Source organism: Heterocephalus glaber, unplaced genomic scaffold (assembly GCF_053883595.1).
Source record: "Heterocephalus glaber isolate CG9 unplaced genomic scaffold, H.glaber_assembly_v1.0 deba00001610, whole genome shotgun sequence".
Lineage (NCBI taxonomy): Eukaryota > Metazoa > Chordata > Mammalia > Rodentia > Bathyergidae > Heterocephalus > Heterocephalus glaber.
Window position 1 is genome coordinate 25,757,593 of NW_028258381.1, and position 14,756 is coordinate 25,772,348.

Sequence of the window (14,756 nt, forward strand, 5' to 3'; positions counted from 1 at the left end):
AGATCCTTCTCTCTCTATGCAAAAAATCAATGAAAAACACATTGAAGACCTAAGCTTAAGATGTGAAACTTTAGAACTGCTAGAGGAAAGCAGGGAGAACAGCCAAAGTCATAGCCACAGGCAAAAACTACCTGAATTGCATGGGAAATAATAGCAAGAATTCAATAAATGGCATTAAAACAAATTAAAAAGTTTCTGCACTGCAAGGGAAACAAGGAACAGAATGAAGAGACAGCCTATAGAATGGAAGAAAAGATTCAACTTCTTTCACCACTAGGGAACTACAAATCAAAATCACATTGAGATTCCACCTCACTCCAGTCAGAATGGCGATCATCAATAATACATAAAACAAATGCTGGCAAGGATGTGGACAAAAGGCACCCTTCTACACTGCTGAATGTAAGTTAGTACAGGAAATCATATGGAGGTTCCTCTTCATAAAAGTAAAAATAGAACTACCACACAACCCAGCTATATGACTCCTTGGTATATACCTGAAGGAATTAAAGACAGAATACTATGGAGATACCTGAATACTCATGTTTATTGCCACCCAATTCACAATAGCCAAGATATGGAACAGTTAACTGCCCACGAACAGGTGAATGGATAAAGAAATTGTGGGATGTAATACACAATGGAGTTTTATTCAGCCATAAAGAAATTTTTCCATTGGCATGAAAATGAATGGAACTGGAGATCATGTTACTGTAAATGAAATAAGCCAGACTCTGACAAGTATTATGTGTTCTCCCTAATGTACGGAATCTACAAAAGATGATGTGAAAGTAGAAGGCACACGACTGCTGGACAAGAGGAAAGGAATAAGGGAGTAGGGAGGGAGGTGTAACAGATGGTAATGAAGAAGATGGAAAATAAAGTTATCAATTGTATCAGTAAGAGATTATGTTGGGATCTGCTACACTCCCTCAGGCGAATCAGCAGGTAACAAAACGGTATATATGGCACCGCCAATGTTTTGCTTTCAAAAATGCACTAATGTAGAGAGAAATCAAGAAATCACCTAGAATGGTGTTCACTTAACTGCTTCAATCTGTCTATGGGAATGTGATGCCAAGCACTTTTCTGACTATAAAAATTATAAAACTATTTCTGAACAGAGGAAACTGTGAATTGCTCTCTAAGGTGTAGATCTGTTAATCAGCTTGGTTGAAGCCATCATTTCACAAGGTATATCCATCTCCAAACATGAGTTGTATACCTTAAATATAGATATATGATTTTGTCTATTATACTCAATAAAAAAACATTTCTATGTTCCGTCATGAGGAAGCATAACTGGAAATGCTCACCATAGTGATTTTTATCTCTACAGGTAAAGTTGGCAATTCAGCTTTAAGTGGTAAGAAATGTATCCTTCTTGTAATTTAGATTAAAAATATAATTTAATGGGAAGTTTATAGGTTTTGTAATTAAGTAGGCCCAAATTCCAGATCAAATCTCAAAAAGAAAAAAAAAGGCCCATGAGGCATAATTTTTGCATGAAGATACTTAATTATATATGTGCATGTGTTTCATGTTTGAGTTAAAAGTTTTGCATAAAGGAGTTTGAACTGAGAACAGACATGACCTCTTCTCTGACCAGGGTTCTGGCTGCTGTGCTGTGAATAGACCACAGGAGACCAAAGTGGAAGCAGGGAACCCAAGGAGGACAGAATTTTAATATTCTAGGCAAGACCAGGGAGCCTCTGACCAGGATGTAGCAGTGCAGATGGGGATGAAGGTTCAGATTCTAAGCAACTTTTTTTTTTTTTCTTTCTTGTATATAAAGGATTACAAAATTCCAATTTAATACATTTTGGAAAAGCAAATGTAAAATAACTTGGACTTATAAAACCAGAATTTATAATTATCTGTGAAGAGTTAAAGACAAATCATAGAACCATTTTAATTACAAATCCAAAGTAACTAATGTTGGTTACAGAAACACCGTTCCACTCCCCCAGTAAGAGTCCAGGGGTTGAACTGAACATCCCACTCTACTCACACTCCTGCATGCCCTCAAAAACAGTGCTCTCACACGCAGGCCCATCACATATATACTAGGCACGTCCTCCTTTCCACAAAGCTTAGCAAGGTGGCAGCTCCTCTTGGCTTACACCAACCCCTGTCCTTTTATAAAGCTCCTAGTTGCCTAGTACCTTTGCACTCAAGAAAAGTATACTGTTCTCTCTCTTCCTTGCCAGTATTCTGCCTTTCTCGATGTCTGTGCCAATAAGACATCTGACCATTCTTATTAGGTCTTCCTGTCTTGCACAACCCTTCACTGATAACTGAGTGACTGTAACCACCACCATTACAATGCTGAAAATCTCTTGGCCTTTCCCCCCCTCAAACATTACCTACTTCAACAGAACTGAATTTCTTTTGGGAGCCAGGAGTTAAAGCAAAGACTCCTCTTCCCACACCCTCTGGCTCTTACTAAGAATCTGTGACTTTAAAAGATGCCTATTGCTCTGCAAAGTTCAATTAGAATACCACAGCCTCGGTCAACTGCAAGCCCAAGGGAAGACGACAGTCCCATCAATTCTGACCAATGGTTTTGGGCTGAATTAAAAGAATACCATGTTCTGGTCTTTACTACACTTCTTCATTAACACACCTCTAACACCCACTTTAGTCGTCTGGACACAAAGCTCTGGAGAGCTGTCTTTCCCTTTTCTTTAGTATGCTTGGTCACCATCAGTCAGAGCCAAGGAAGCACCTGGCCTTTTGAGTGTCTCTTCGGAACTAGCACCTAACTGGTTAAAGTGCGTTATCCGTGACTAGTCAATAATTTATGACATATTCGCAAACAATGAAATTCATCAGGGAGCTATATGTTCTTGAATCTGAAGTGCTAACCTCTTGTTAGAAATGAAAATGCTTCACTTTTTGTATCTCCATATTATACGCTCATTGAAGAAGTGTTAGAGAAAACATGGAAGGTTTAAGAAAGGAACCATGATTTCCTCTCCAGCTGAGCCAATGGCTGAAGGCTTGTTTATATTCTGCAGGTATAAACCTACAACTTAATGGCTGCACAACCTGATCTATCAGGCACTCCTCCTTAAGACCTGAACACCTATGACATGTGAACAGGGTGAGATGGCAAAAACTACAAACCCACAGGTCCTTGCTGATGGACAACTAGAAGAAAAGTCTCACAAGACAGTGAGCTCACAGTGCCAGTGTGCACACACAGAGGAGAACAGGTCAAATGTCTCAACAATGACTTTCAGAGATCCTTGCACAGGGGCACAATGCTCTTGTCTCACTAGAAAAGAGTTACTTGGACCTCTCCCCATTCCTAACACAACACAGGCCAAAAGCCAGCTAGACATTCAGACCCACGGTTGAATATTGAATAGAAGGGAGCAGCAGCAGACACAAAATTTCAGGCCCTGGTTTTATGTGCCTTTAATACTTTTTTCCTTTCTGCTGTGTTCACTAAACAAGAATATTTTCTGAAGGCTATTTTTTGTAGCTTTTTGTTTTCCCTTTCCATTTATCATGTTTTTAGTTTCTTCTCTGAGGAGCAATTCTCTGAATCTGTGTCTTCCAACTCAACTCGGTACCTTTTGAGGCCACTGTGGCCATGAACAGCCCTGCTGCTGTCTGTGGCTGAGGTGTCAGTGGGGTCCTCTCTTGTTCCAGCATTGGGGGTTTCACAGGCCATTTCAGACCCACAACAATCTTTGTGTATGAGAGTCCCTGTCAGGGGTGAGTTAACATGGTCAGTGTCTCAGTGTTCTAGGGAAGACCAGGCTAGCTACTACCTCCAGCTCCCCGAAGTTCTGCCCATTGTGGGGATGAGGGGGCCAGGGGTGTAAGTGTCCATTGTTGTGGTTGGCACAGATGGTTTCTAGGTTCCTCTCCTCACTGTCATCAGACTGGGTCCTAGAACAGTTGCCAGATCCACTGCTGAGAGTGGAGCCAGATGCCTTGGGGACAGGGGGAGAGGGTGGCTCTTCAGCCCGGCTGCTCAGGACCTTGCTCAGGGCCTTTCCATTGAGCTTCTTTGTTTCAAAAGAGTGTTCTACAGAGCTACCATTGCTGGTGTCCTGAGAGGTGCCCTCTGGTGCCTCTGCCCGAGGGTGGCTGCTGAGCTCATGGCCTGGGCCACTGCTGGGATTTCTAGTGGACATCCCTTCTTTACTTGCATCTTTGGTGCAGCCTTCTGGGGGCAGGTCCTGATTCCTCTGGGCCAAGGCTGTGTTCAGAGAGGCTTCCTTACTAGAAGGGGCAGGGTTTTCCTTGTGGCTGGTTCCTGCTCTCCCTTCATCTGCCTCCTCTGCTACTAGGGAGGCCTCTCCGGCTTTGTTATCTGAGTAGGAGATGTAGGAGTAACGGAGCCACTGGTAAGCTTTATAAATCTTTCGCTCAACTGATTCTATGTCTGAGGTTGGTGACCCCCGGCTCGGCTGAATCTCCAGGGTGGAAGTGCTTTGCTCAGGGGAGGAGGCTGGGGAGGAAGAGAGGTCATCCACTTTGATCTGAGGGTAGTCGAAATTGTCCTCGCCAATGTAGGTGCTGGTGGGCTTGGTGGGCGCACCAGGCCTTTCCTCCCGAAGCGTCTTCTGCCTCCTCCGTGCAGCGTTCCACTGCCTAGTGGAGGTGCGGCACTCATTCAGCTCCTCCTCGTCCTCGGAGCTGCTGGAGCTGCTGGACCCATCCTCAGGGCTGGGTGAGCAGGGCTGGGGGAAGAGGTCTGTGTCCAGCTCGACCTCACAGGCGTTCTCCTCTGAATCTGACCCATTGGACAGGGCTAGGAGGCGTTTGTCCTGGTAACGCCGCAGAGCTGAGAGGCGCTGTTGGCGAGAGGCAGAGTCCTCACAGGAAGCGGCTGGTGAGGTGGACACTGCCGCAGGTGTGGCGGTGACACGCAGGGGCCCCAGGTGGAAGGCACTGTCGGCTTCATCCACGGTGGGGGGTGGAGAGCGGGGCAGCGAGGCCGAGGACTCTGAGTCAGTGTAGCCGGAGCACTCACTGACCCCTGTGTGCCGCTGGACGATGGTGCTCTCACTGAGGTCACTGTCCCAGTCCGAGCTCCAGCCCTCGATCTCTCGGCGGACCAGGGAGTCAAAGAATGCCATCATCTGGAGGTCCTCCTGGACAGACCGATTGGCGTAGTCATGGGACAGGCTGCTCCCACTGTTCAGCACCAGGCTGATATACTCTTCATGGGTGTAGAGGCAGCGGGAATCATCCTCAATGCGGCCATCGAGGTCTCCGGTACATCCTGGCTCTTTGTATGGGCTCCAGATCTTGATAATCTTTTCTACCCCAGAAGAGCAGATCATGTAGGTGTGGGGATTAAATTGGACCCGGTTAACAATAGATTGATGCCCTTTCAGCACCGTGAAGGCTCCATTGACCACACTGCCAATGCCACCTGCTTCTGGGTCTGCAGGGATTCTCCATATGTACAGGTTGAAGTCATCAGAGCCTGAAAGGATATACTGGTCATGATCTCCTGCGAAGCAGCAGCTTTTCATGGTGCCTGAATTAAAGTAACCCTGATTGTCAAACTGGAAGACGGGCAGGCGGGAGTGGACATCATACAGCACAGGAGGCAGGCGACGCCTCAGGGCCAAGAGTTGGGTCCCGTTGCTGTTGAATCGCACACTCATGGCACTTTGGAGGGATAGATTGCCACCGTAGCGCAGGAGAGAACTCTGAGGTTTTCGAATATGCCAAAGTCCTACTTCTTCCTTTGAATTGGCTGTGGCCAATAACCGGGGCTCCATAGGGTTAAACATGACACTGTGAAAGGCTGAAGGATAGTTTGCCAGGCAGAAAGGCTCTCCATGAGGAGACTCCCGGATGTCCCAAATGAGAACTCGACCATCGTCTGAAGAGCTGGCAAAAATGTTGTCATTTACTGGGCTCACCGACAAGCCATATACTGCATCTTCATGAGCAAACACATCCAAGGTCTTGCTGCTTCCAACATCATGGAGGATAACTTGTTCATCATTTCCTCCAGAAAATACTTTGGTGTTCCCACTGTTGAAAGCCAAGCAAAAAACGTTGGAATGGTGCTCTCCTTTCAGCTGTATGGGCTTGACCCTAGAATGGATGGCTTGTTCCATGGGCCACAGCAAAACCCGGTGGTCGTCTCCTCCCGAGCCCAGCCACTGGCCTCCATTGTTGGAGAATTCAATGGCATTGACACAGCCCAAGTGGCCGAGGAGGTCCTTCTTGTAGAGGTTTCTGCAGCCCCACAGGCATCTCCTCTGAAAGTCCTGAGTGAGCAGGGGGTCCCCATGCAAGCCCCGCTGGGACAAGAAGCCCACCACTGACCTCATGCTGCCCCCTAGGCCAGCTGTCCTCTTCATGCTGGAACCGCCACCCCTCCCTCGGCCTCGAGTGTGGCCACCACTTCCACCTGCCCACCTTCCCCCCCGCGCTGTGCGGTGCTCCAGATGGTGCCCTAGCCAGCCATGGCAGAGCAGCGAGGTGTGCCGACGCCTGGCGGCATTCCCCTCTAAGCAACTTGGGTAACTCCTCTGGAAGAGTCCAAAGGTCTCAGTATCTTGATGCAGGAGGAGACCAAGGATAAGGGAGTTAATTTCTAATGTTCAAAACATGGGTGAATCAAGTTATGTAAATGATTACATTCGAAGTCTTTGGGATAGGTAATCCTGAGTGTCAGCTTGGCTGGGTTGACAAATGCCTAGGATACCGATAAAACACTGGGTGTATGTGAAGACATTTCCAGAGATGACTGGCGTTTAGGTCACTAAACGGAGCGGAGAAGACCCATTCTAAATGTGGGAAGCACTGACCAACAGGCAGGGTGGCCTGATGGGACACAAAGCAGAAGGGGAAGCTCACATATGCATCCACACTCAACTGTTCTTGAGCAAGTGCATTTTTGCCAATGATGCTGCCCAAGGACATCAGACCCTAGATTCTTCAGCCTTCAAATAGACATGCCTGAGCAGGGAATTTCCAAGCCTAATGATGCTGCCCAAGGACATCAGACCCCAGATTCTTCAGCCTTCAAATAGACATGGCTGAGCAGGGAATTTCCAAGCCTTCAGCCTTGAACTGGGACTGCATCCTTGGTCGCTCTTGTTCTGAGGCTCCCTGCTTCTTGGACTGAGGAGGTACAGGGTTACATGGCCCTCCAGTTGCAACAGCTGTGGTGGAAGTCAGCCTTGACTGGGTAAGCCAATCTAATAAGTCCGCTTATATGTCCTATTGGGTCTGTTCCTAGAACCCTAATACAATTGGGATGCTTTCCTTTTCTGTGATAAAAACTGAGGTAGGAAGTGATAAAATGCACCACAGAAGTAATTCTGAGGGGAAAATACCATCCTGAAAGAGTCCTAAGCATTTTCCTTTGTGACATGGTTACCTGACATGAACTGCTTTTGCCATCTAATAATTGCCTTATTTGGGGGGTGTATTTTATAACCAATCTATCTGTCCATGATGGAGAACTGAGAGAAAACTCTTACAGTTCTTCTAAAAAGGGCAGTCCCATTTGTGACGTTTCACATTTAGGGCCTAATTACTTCTCAAGGGCCCCACTTCTTAATACCAAAACAGTAGACATTAAATCTGACATACTTTTTTGGGGGGGGAAGACATTCAGTCTACATCATCAAAGGACAAGTTGTTACCTGGAGGTACACTTTGCAGTTTATTAGCCAAAGTGGCAATACTGAGTAAGGAGTGGAACATATTCAGGTATATACCTAGTCAGGCTTAGCTTTCATAAACCAGTGATTCTATCTCAGGCACATCTACCTTAATACATAGCACCTGTGATTTGTCAAGGTATAAAATAATTACCTGCAGAAAACAGCCTTAATAGCATGCAGAAAATCAATGGCTCTGGAACCCTTTTCTTGGCTTGGACCTGGCCAAACCTTGAGGGAGCCGTTTACTGAAGTTCCAATACTTTGAAAGTTCTAAAGATTTCCCTTTATGGAAATGCCCTTCAACATATCACTGGCCTATACTGTACCAAGAAACTAGTCATTTTACCTCTAGTTATGTCAATGTGGACTATTCCATTACACCATCTTCATTATAAAGCTCCATGGGAGAAGTGTGCCTTAGGCCTTAGTGCCAAGATACTACTGCAGACTGATTATGGAGACTGATCCATACAAATGAATACATACTCCTTTCCAAAGAAAATAAAGATCAAGTATTGAATCTGCTGCCTAATCCTAATAAGTATTCAAGTTATTGTGGCATGAATTTTAAGTATATCCTCGAGCTTTATCTTATTTACTGATTTTCCCTTTTAACTATAATTCCCTTACTTCTTGCTGCTCTATTGTTTCAATAGGCTATCTTTTTAAGAGAAGCAGGAGACAAAATAATAAATGTTGGGCTCAAGGTGGACACAAGAACAGGACAGGAGGAAGAAAGAAATTAATTACAGGAAGTTAAAGAGGCTTTTAATATAAAAATTATAAAATGTAAAAGATTATAAAATAAATCATAAAATAAATATGTAATATAGAATTATAAAATTAAATATAAAAAATAGTAAAATAAATGGACATACTAGAAGGAAATGCAGAAGTAATGTCCTTATATTTTCTGTGTTCAATGGAATTTGCTCCTGTCTACTAAAAATCTTTCCCCAAACTATAGAGTACAAATTTCACGAGTTACCTAAATTAATTAATATCATTTTGATTTAAAATGTAAGAAACTATTTTTATCATCTAAGTAAATTACAGTGGACCCTTGAGTTATGACCAGCCTCACACATAAACAACATGGGTTATGACTGGAATTTTATGACCAAAGTCTTGAGTTACGACTCAAATGTTGGTCTTTCCGGTGTCTAAGGACACTGAGATCTGCCTGGAAGAAAGTGTGGTCTAAAATTACACAGGAGACTCTGAAGGCTGTGTAGAGGAGCCTGAGCCTTCAACTGACCTCTGGTTGATGACAATGTCATTGTGGCAGAGTCCACAGGCTTGCAGGCAGACAGTGGTGATGTTGAGGAACACTCAGAGGAACTGTCTACAGAGGAACTTACTTCAGCAACTTCTGGCTAACAACAGAGAATGGCAGCTGAGGAGCTTTCTGAAGAGGGGAGTATCATAATCAGCACAGTAAAATTCTTCTGAAATAAAGGAAATCCTGATAAAATGGACAGAGCTACAAACATTTGTAGAGAAAACCCACCCAGATAGAGAAAAAGCCAATCATTGCATTCACCTGCCTAATGACAATGTCATGTCATACAACAGGACAGTGTTAAAGAAAAGACAGAAACAGACAACCATAGACCAGTTTTTAGTTCTGAAAAGGTTGAGCACTAGTGAGCCAGAAGCAGGTCCCAGTGGGCTACAGACTCTCCCAAGGAGAGAAGGGATACTGGAGAGCCAGATTCCTGATGTTCTTATGGAAGGGCGCTCTCTTTCCCAACAATAACCACCTTCTTTTCATCCTCCCTTCCTGCAAGCCAAAGATGTCAACTTGAATGGTGAGTACAGTATGAAATTGTTGTTTCTGGTAAACTAGGCAATTTTATCCTTTTAGTGAATATACTAGGAAAATTATTGGTGTTTCTGATAAATTTCGTATATTATACAACCCCTTTTTATGAAAAGGTTAAAGGGTGCTTTGGGAGACTCGGGATGCATTATGGGTATTTCCATTATTTATTATGGGAAAAATAGATTTGACTTACAAACAACTTCAGTTATAATCAGCCCATGTGAATAAACTGAGTTTGTTAAGTCAAGGGTCCACTGTAGTCCATATAAAAGTGAATTCCTCCAATTTAACAAACAAACAAACAAAAGGAATAAAATCTATTCCGACATGACTACCATCTTAACAAAACAATACCACGTATTCAAAAAGCCTATTTCTATGTTATTTAAATGAAAATATTTGTGTTAAGTCTTGCAAACAAACAAAACCAGAGCAAGACAGGCAATTCTTGCTATGAATTTTATTTTTGTTCTGGAAATTTTATGTTTGTTTCCTTAAAACCAGACACTGTAATAGAAACAGACATTAATTCATTGAACCTTTGCATAAACACTTAGTTTACTCATATATTCTTCAAATTATCTCACATATAACTGCATATAAATTATACTTTATATTGGTTGATTTAAAAACAAGCCCAACAACATAAAAAACAAAGCCTCTTCCTATTTCAGGAGAAATGTTTTACTGTGAAGTTACCCTTTTAACATCTTTGCTGTCAGTTTTGGGTGAACCAGGATGGCCGCTTCTTGTCTTGCTCAATGATCCTCTTGCCCTGATTGTGTGGGGATGGTGTCTCTCCTGCGTACAAGACCACAGTCTCCGTGGGGGGAGCTTTAAACGGGCCTCCTTCTTGTTTCCCTATATGTTGTCTGATTTCTGCAGTCTCCTTGCGTACTTTCTCATAGCAAAAGCCACAAAGGACATGTTTCAATTTTAGGTGACCACATTCAGGACAAACATCGATATTGTTCTTTAAAAAAAAACAACAAACACATTTATTAACAAGAGGCAAATGATGCACGAATAATCCCCAACAGGAGTGATGTTCACAGTCTAGCTTTCTGAGAATGTTCATGTTACATGAGGTCGTATCACTAGATTCAATCTCACTTTGATTTTTTTGAGACAGGGACTCATTATATAGTTCAGGCTGGCCTCTGATACAGCAATCCTTCTACCTCAGCCTCCTGAGTGCTGGGATAACCAGTGTGTGCCATCATGCCCAGCTTTCAACCTTACTTTAATAAAGAAACTAAAAATAACAACACTGAGTTTGAATTAGTAGAAAATCAGGACTAGAATTCATGTTTGCCAACTTTACATCTGGTTCTTAAACATAGCAGTGGTCTTTAGTTTAGTCCTCTAACTCCAAATATCTAATAAGGAGTCCATCAGCATAATGGGGTGATCAATACAGACAGCATCTCAAATAAGATGCCAAGGAAAAGTAAATTCACTTTCAATCTACCTTGAGAAAAGTAAGTTTATAAGCTGGAGTCCCCTGATTTATTAGTGTAATTCAAATTCCTATTCAGAATATGGGTTTGGTAGATGGTAATTTTGTTTTTATTCATGATCTATTATTCTTTAATGTAAAACCCTCATGATGTTACTTACAATTTAAGAGTATTTTAATGAGTTTTGATACATGTTTATCCAACTTTAACTCTATGAGAATTATACCTTCTAAAAAACATCAACATATTTTCAAGGTAGACTTGAAAAAATACAAAGAAAAAGAATAAAACAAGAGCACTGAAGAAGTTTCAAATACTTCATTAGATTAATATACTAACATGTGTGAGGCTGAGAGCAAAGAAATTTCATTTTCTGAAAGGACAAAGAATCTCGGTAATTACTGGCCTCGTCATAGTCTCATTTTACTTTGCTATGGCGGGTTGCATGTCCACCTAAAGATATGAAAAGACAACCAGTCAGTTGGTCTTTTCATGCTCAAAGCACACAACACAATATAGTAGGACATGTAGCAGGAAATAACCTATAAAAGAAAATGTATACACAAGATAAGACCAGTCAGAGAACTTAGGTAACTGATTGGTACAAGATCTCATTTCTAAAATCCTAAATCCTCAAGATCAAATTTTATGGAGTCTTAAGTAAAATGTTTTTCAGTTCCAGATCTAAATTTCAGCCCCTACCGTGACTCAGAAATACTTTTTGGTTTAAATTCCAAGGGTTTAAATGTGAGTGTAGAAACTCGGCTCTTGAATTTCATCCACACAGAGCTGCTGTGGTGAAATGCCATGAAGTAAGCAAGAATTGAAATGGTAACTGTTATAGCCACAAATTAACACTATAAGTATTATAATTTTTTTTCAGTTAGATCAGTGAACAGAATTCATCTATATTACAGGGTAGGTGAACCCGGAATTGTCTGGGCGCACAAAGAAAAGTTTCAAGAGAAATATGAGTTCAAAAATCAGACTTCTAGTAATCAAATTCTGGCTTTTCCACTTAATAGCTCTGTGATCCCAGACAAATTCTTTTGGCCTCGATTTCTTCATCCTATAAAATGAAGAAAGTGATGTTTGCTTTGGAGGACTGATATGAGAATATGATGGGACAATGCACAGAAAGCACTGAGCGATGTATCAGAGGCTAGGATTGTCCTTCACAGTATTTTATTGGACATAGTAAAGAATATGTGAAATATATAAGGACTAGTAAAATCCAAGATCCAACATGCCCACCACTTCTGACTTTAATCTCAGTATTACTGCAGTATGTTTATCCATTTGTAATTCAAATCACTCAGTCCATGACTGATACAGCTCATAATTTAAAAGTCATGTGAGCTCTTCACAACCTAGTCCTCTGTCAAATCTCTAAACCTTTTCTTTGACTGTGTTTTTAGTATTTGGGACAGAGGACAGTAGATTTAAAGGATGAGACTACTGTATTTTAGCTAGGGCAGACAGTAGACATATAAGATGTGAGAATAATTCATCCATAGGCTACATGAATATAACCATAACAATATTGGATGCTGTGGACTTGAGGAAAAGAATACTCACAGAAATGAATAAATTACCTTAACTTTAATAAGCTTCCAGGGGTTTCTTCTTCTACACCGGTTAACTTCAATACTGCGTCTGTTTTTGGGAGCTGCCATCCAAAAGATACTATCCAAGAGGCTGGAATTCTCCTTACTTCCACTGGTATCATTTGCTGGCTCTGTAAATATCACTGGGCCCTGGACAGCTAATGCTGGTCCTATAAAATAAAACATGGAGATATAGGATCAATTTCCAGCTCCTAAATGACTATCTATAAATATCATTCTCCTTCATAATCCAATGGGACATGTCAAGACCCACACACACAAATACACATATACATAGACAGTTTAGCATGTTAAATTCTGTAGACACTGAACAGGAAATGTAGCCATTAAAATATATAGTACTACAGCTAATAAAAAAGGCATTTTTAAATAATACAAACTGAAGTTTTTTAATGGAACTTGCTGAAATGAGATGAGTGAAATTCTAGTTTCTTACATCATGAAATATAAGACTCAAGGGTTTAGTAGTGAACATGAATAAAGTTTGACAAGTGCATAACTTTAAAAGAAGTTATTCAATTGTCCACATTTTACTTGGTAACAGTATCTACTTAAGGTACAAGTAAATCTAAGATTGAGATTTCATAAACGTATTTCTAACGTGCACTGAGATCATTCTGTACTGGTTTTTTTTTTTTTTAAATTCAAACACAGAGCCTTTTATCATATAACTTGGTAGATTCCTTGTCATTAAGTTCTTCATTAATATGTAATCTTGATTCCCCATTTGTTCTCTAGGAAAAAGAGCTAGTTCTCCACTTCAATGTATAGTACTATTTACATGACTATCAATGTTTCAATCTTGTTTTTCCAAACTGTTTACAAATCAAAGAAATTCCTTTATCTTCTTTGCTGTTCTTCAGACTTGTGATACTTCTTTTGATTTTAAGAACTCTTCAAAGTACATAAAGCTTAAGTACACTTAACAAATGGTGTTGTTTTTCCGTAGATCTAAAAGTATTGTTAAGAACAGCCTGGTGTTTTGTAAGACAGGCTCTGGATTGACCTTGTGATTTAGGACCTTTCTGAGCCTACCTGTTCACCTGAAAAAGTGAAGACACCTACCAGTGTTGTTAAGATTATCCCCGACAGCACATAAAGAAAACTGTCCTAGCACAGTGATTAGTACATAGTGATACATATCTTCTTGGCGTGTATCTGTTCATACTGCCCGGGTATTATCTCTTTTGAGATACTTTGTAAATGTCAAAAAGACAACAGCTTTTACATCCAAGATATTTCTAATTAAAATTAGTTCCTGAAGTAAATACAGGCATCAGAATTCGGATTCATAAAGCTTAAACATCACACAGCAGGACAAACTGCATCCCGTGTGCATGTGGTGAGGTCTGAAAAGGAAAGACAACAGAGATCCAGAGTGACCATCTTTGAGGCCAAAAGAGAACTGCGGCGCTGTGGCGCTGTACACGCACAACTCTATCCAAACTCCAGCAAGACCGCCAGCAGCGTAAGATCCTGTCCCCAGGATGACCTCAGCTCCTCTTAATGTGCTTAACTGAGAAAACTCAATGTTGCCAGGAAAATATATTTTGTTCTCGTCAATACACATACACCAACACCAACTTATGACAGGCTCCTGACCCCCGCCCCTCTTCTTTTACTGCGTTAACTGCAAAGGACTTAACAACTGTACAGATGCATCCCCTGCAGCTCATGAGCTCAAGGCACGGAGGCAATTCCTTTGAAATATAATCAGCCAGTCTGGACAGGGGCTCTGTCTCCCAGTCTTTGTGGGGGAAGAGAACCCTAACTTTGCTAGATGCGAGCTAGCAGACACAGCCTTTTTGTTTTGTTTTTGTGAAGAACGCAAAATTAAGTGAGCTGCTGCTAAGCAAAAGGCACTGGGTACATTCTGGATGCTGAGCAGCGGATCAAACGAGGGAGGGAGCGAAATCTAAGAGCAGCGTTTAATTACGCACTCTGGGGTCCCCGCATCAATCCACTCCTCGAGGAGCCTTTCTGCACTTACCCCACGGAGGACTGGGAAGACCTGGCCAGCTTTGCTGGAATTTCCGCTGCAGAAAATCCCAACAGTTTCGGAGCAATCCCCGGGACGCCGGCCCCCGCGGAACCACCAACACCAGCAAGGCTCCCGCCATGTTCCTCGCCGGAAGTTTGATCTCACTGGGCTGCTGGGTCCCGCCCCTTCTTCGAGCATGCGCAC

General features: G+C 42.1%; 1 protein-coding gene and 1 pseudogene across 2 annotated transcripts; both read right to left on the reverse strand.

Moving 5' to 3' along the window:
* Window positions 1-1,652: 1,652 nt before the first annotated feature.
* Window positions 1,653-9,739, reverse strand: LOC101702033 (DDB1- and CUL4-associated factor 5 pseudogene; annotated as a pseudogene). The gene has a single exon (XR_015445480.1). The product of XR_015445480.1 is annotated as a DDB1- and CUL4-associated factor 5 pseudogene (transcript).
* A 189-nt stretch (window positions 9,740-9,928) lies between these two features.
* Window positions 9,929-14,753, reverse strand: Mrpl32 (mitochondrial ribosomal protein L32). Its single transcript, XM_004840245.2, has 3 exons — window positions 14,562-14,753; window positions 12,539-12,720; window positions 9,929-10,456 (listed from the first exon to the last, which is right to left on the reverse strand). Exons 1-3 carry the CDS (start codon window positions 14,689-14,691, stop codon window positions 10,202-10,204), a joined length of 567 nt encoding a protein of 188 aa, XP_004840302.1. The 5' UTR covers window positions 14,692-14,753; the 3' UTR covers window positions 9,929-10,201.
* Window positions 14,754-14,756: the final 3 nt, after the last annotated feature.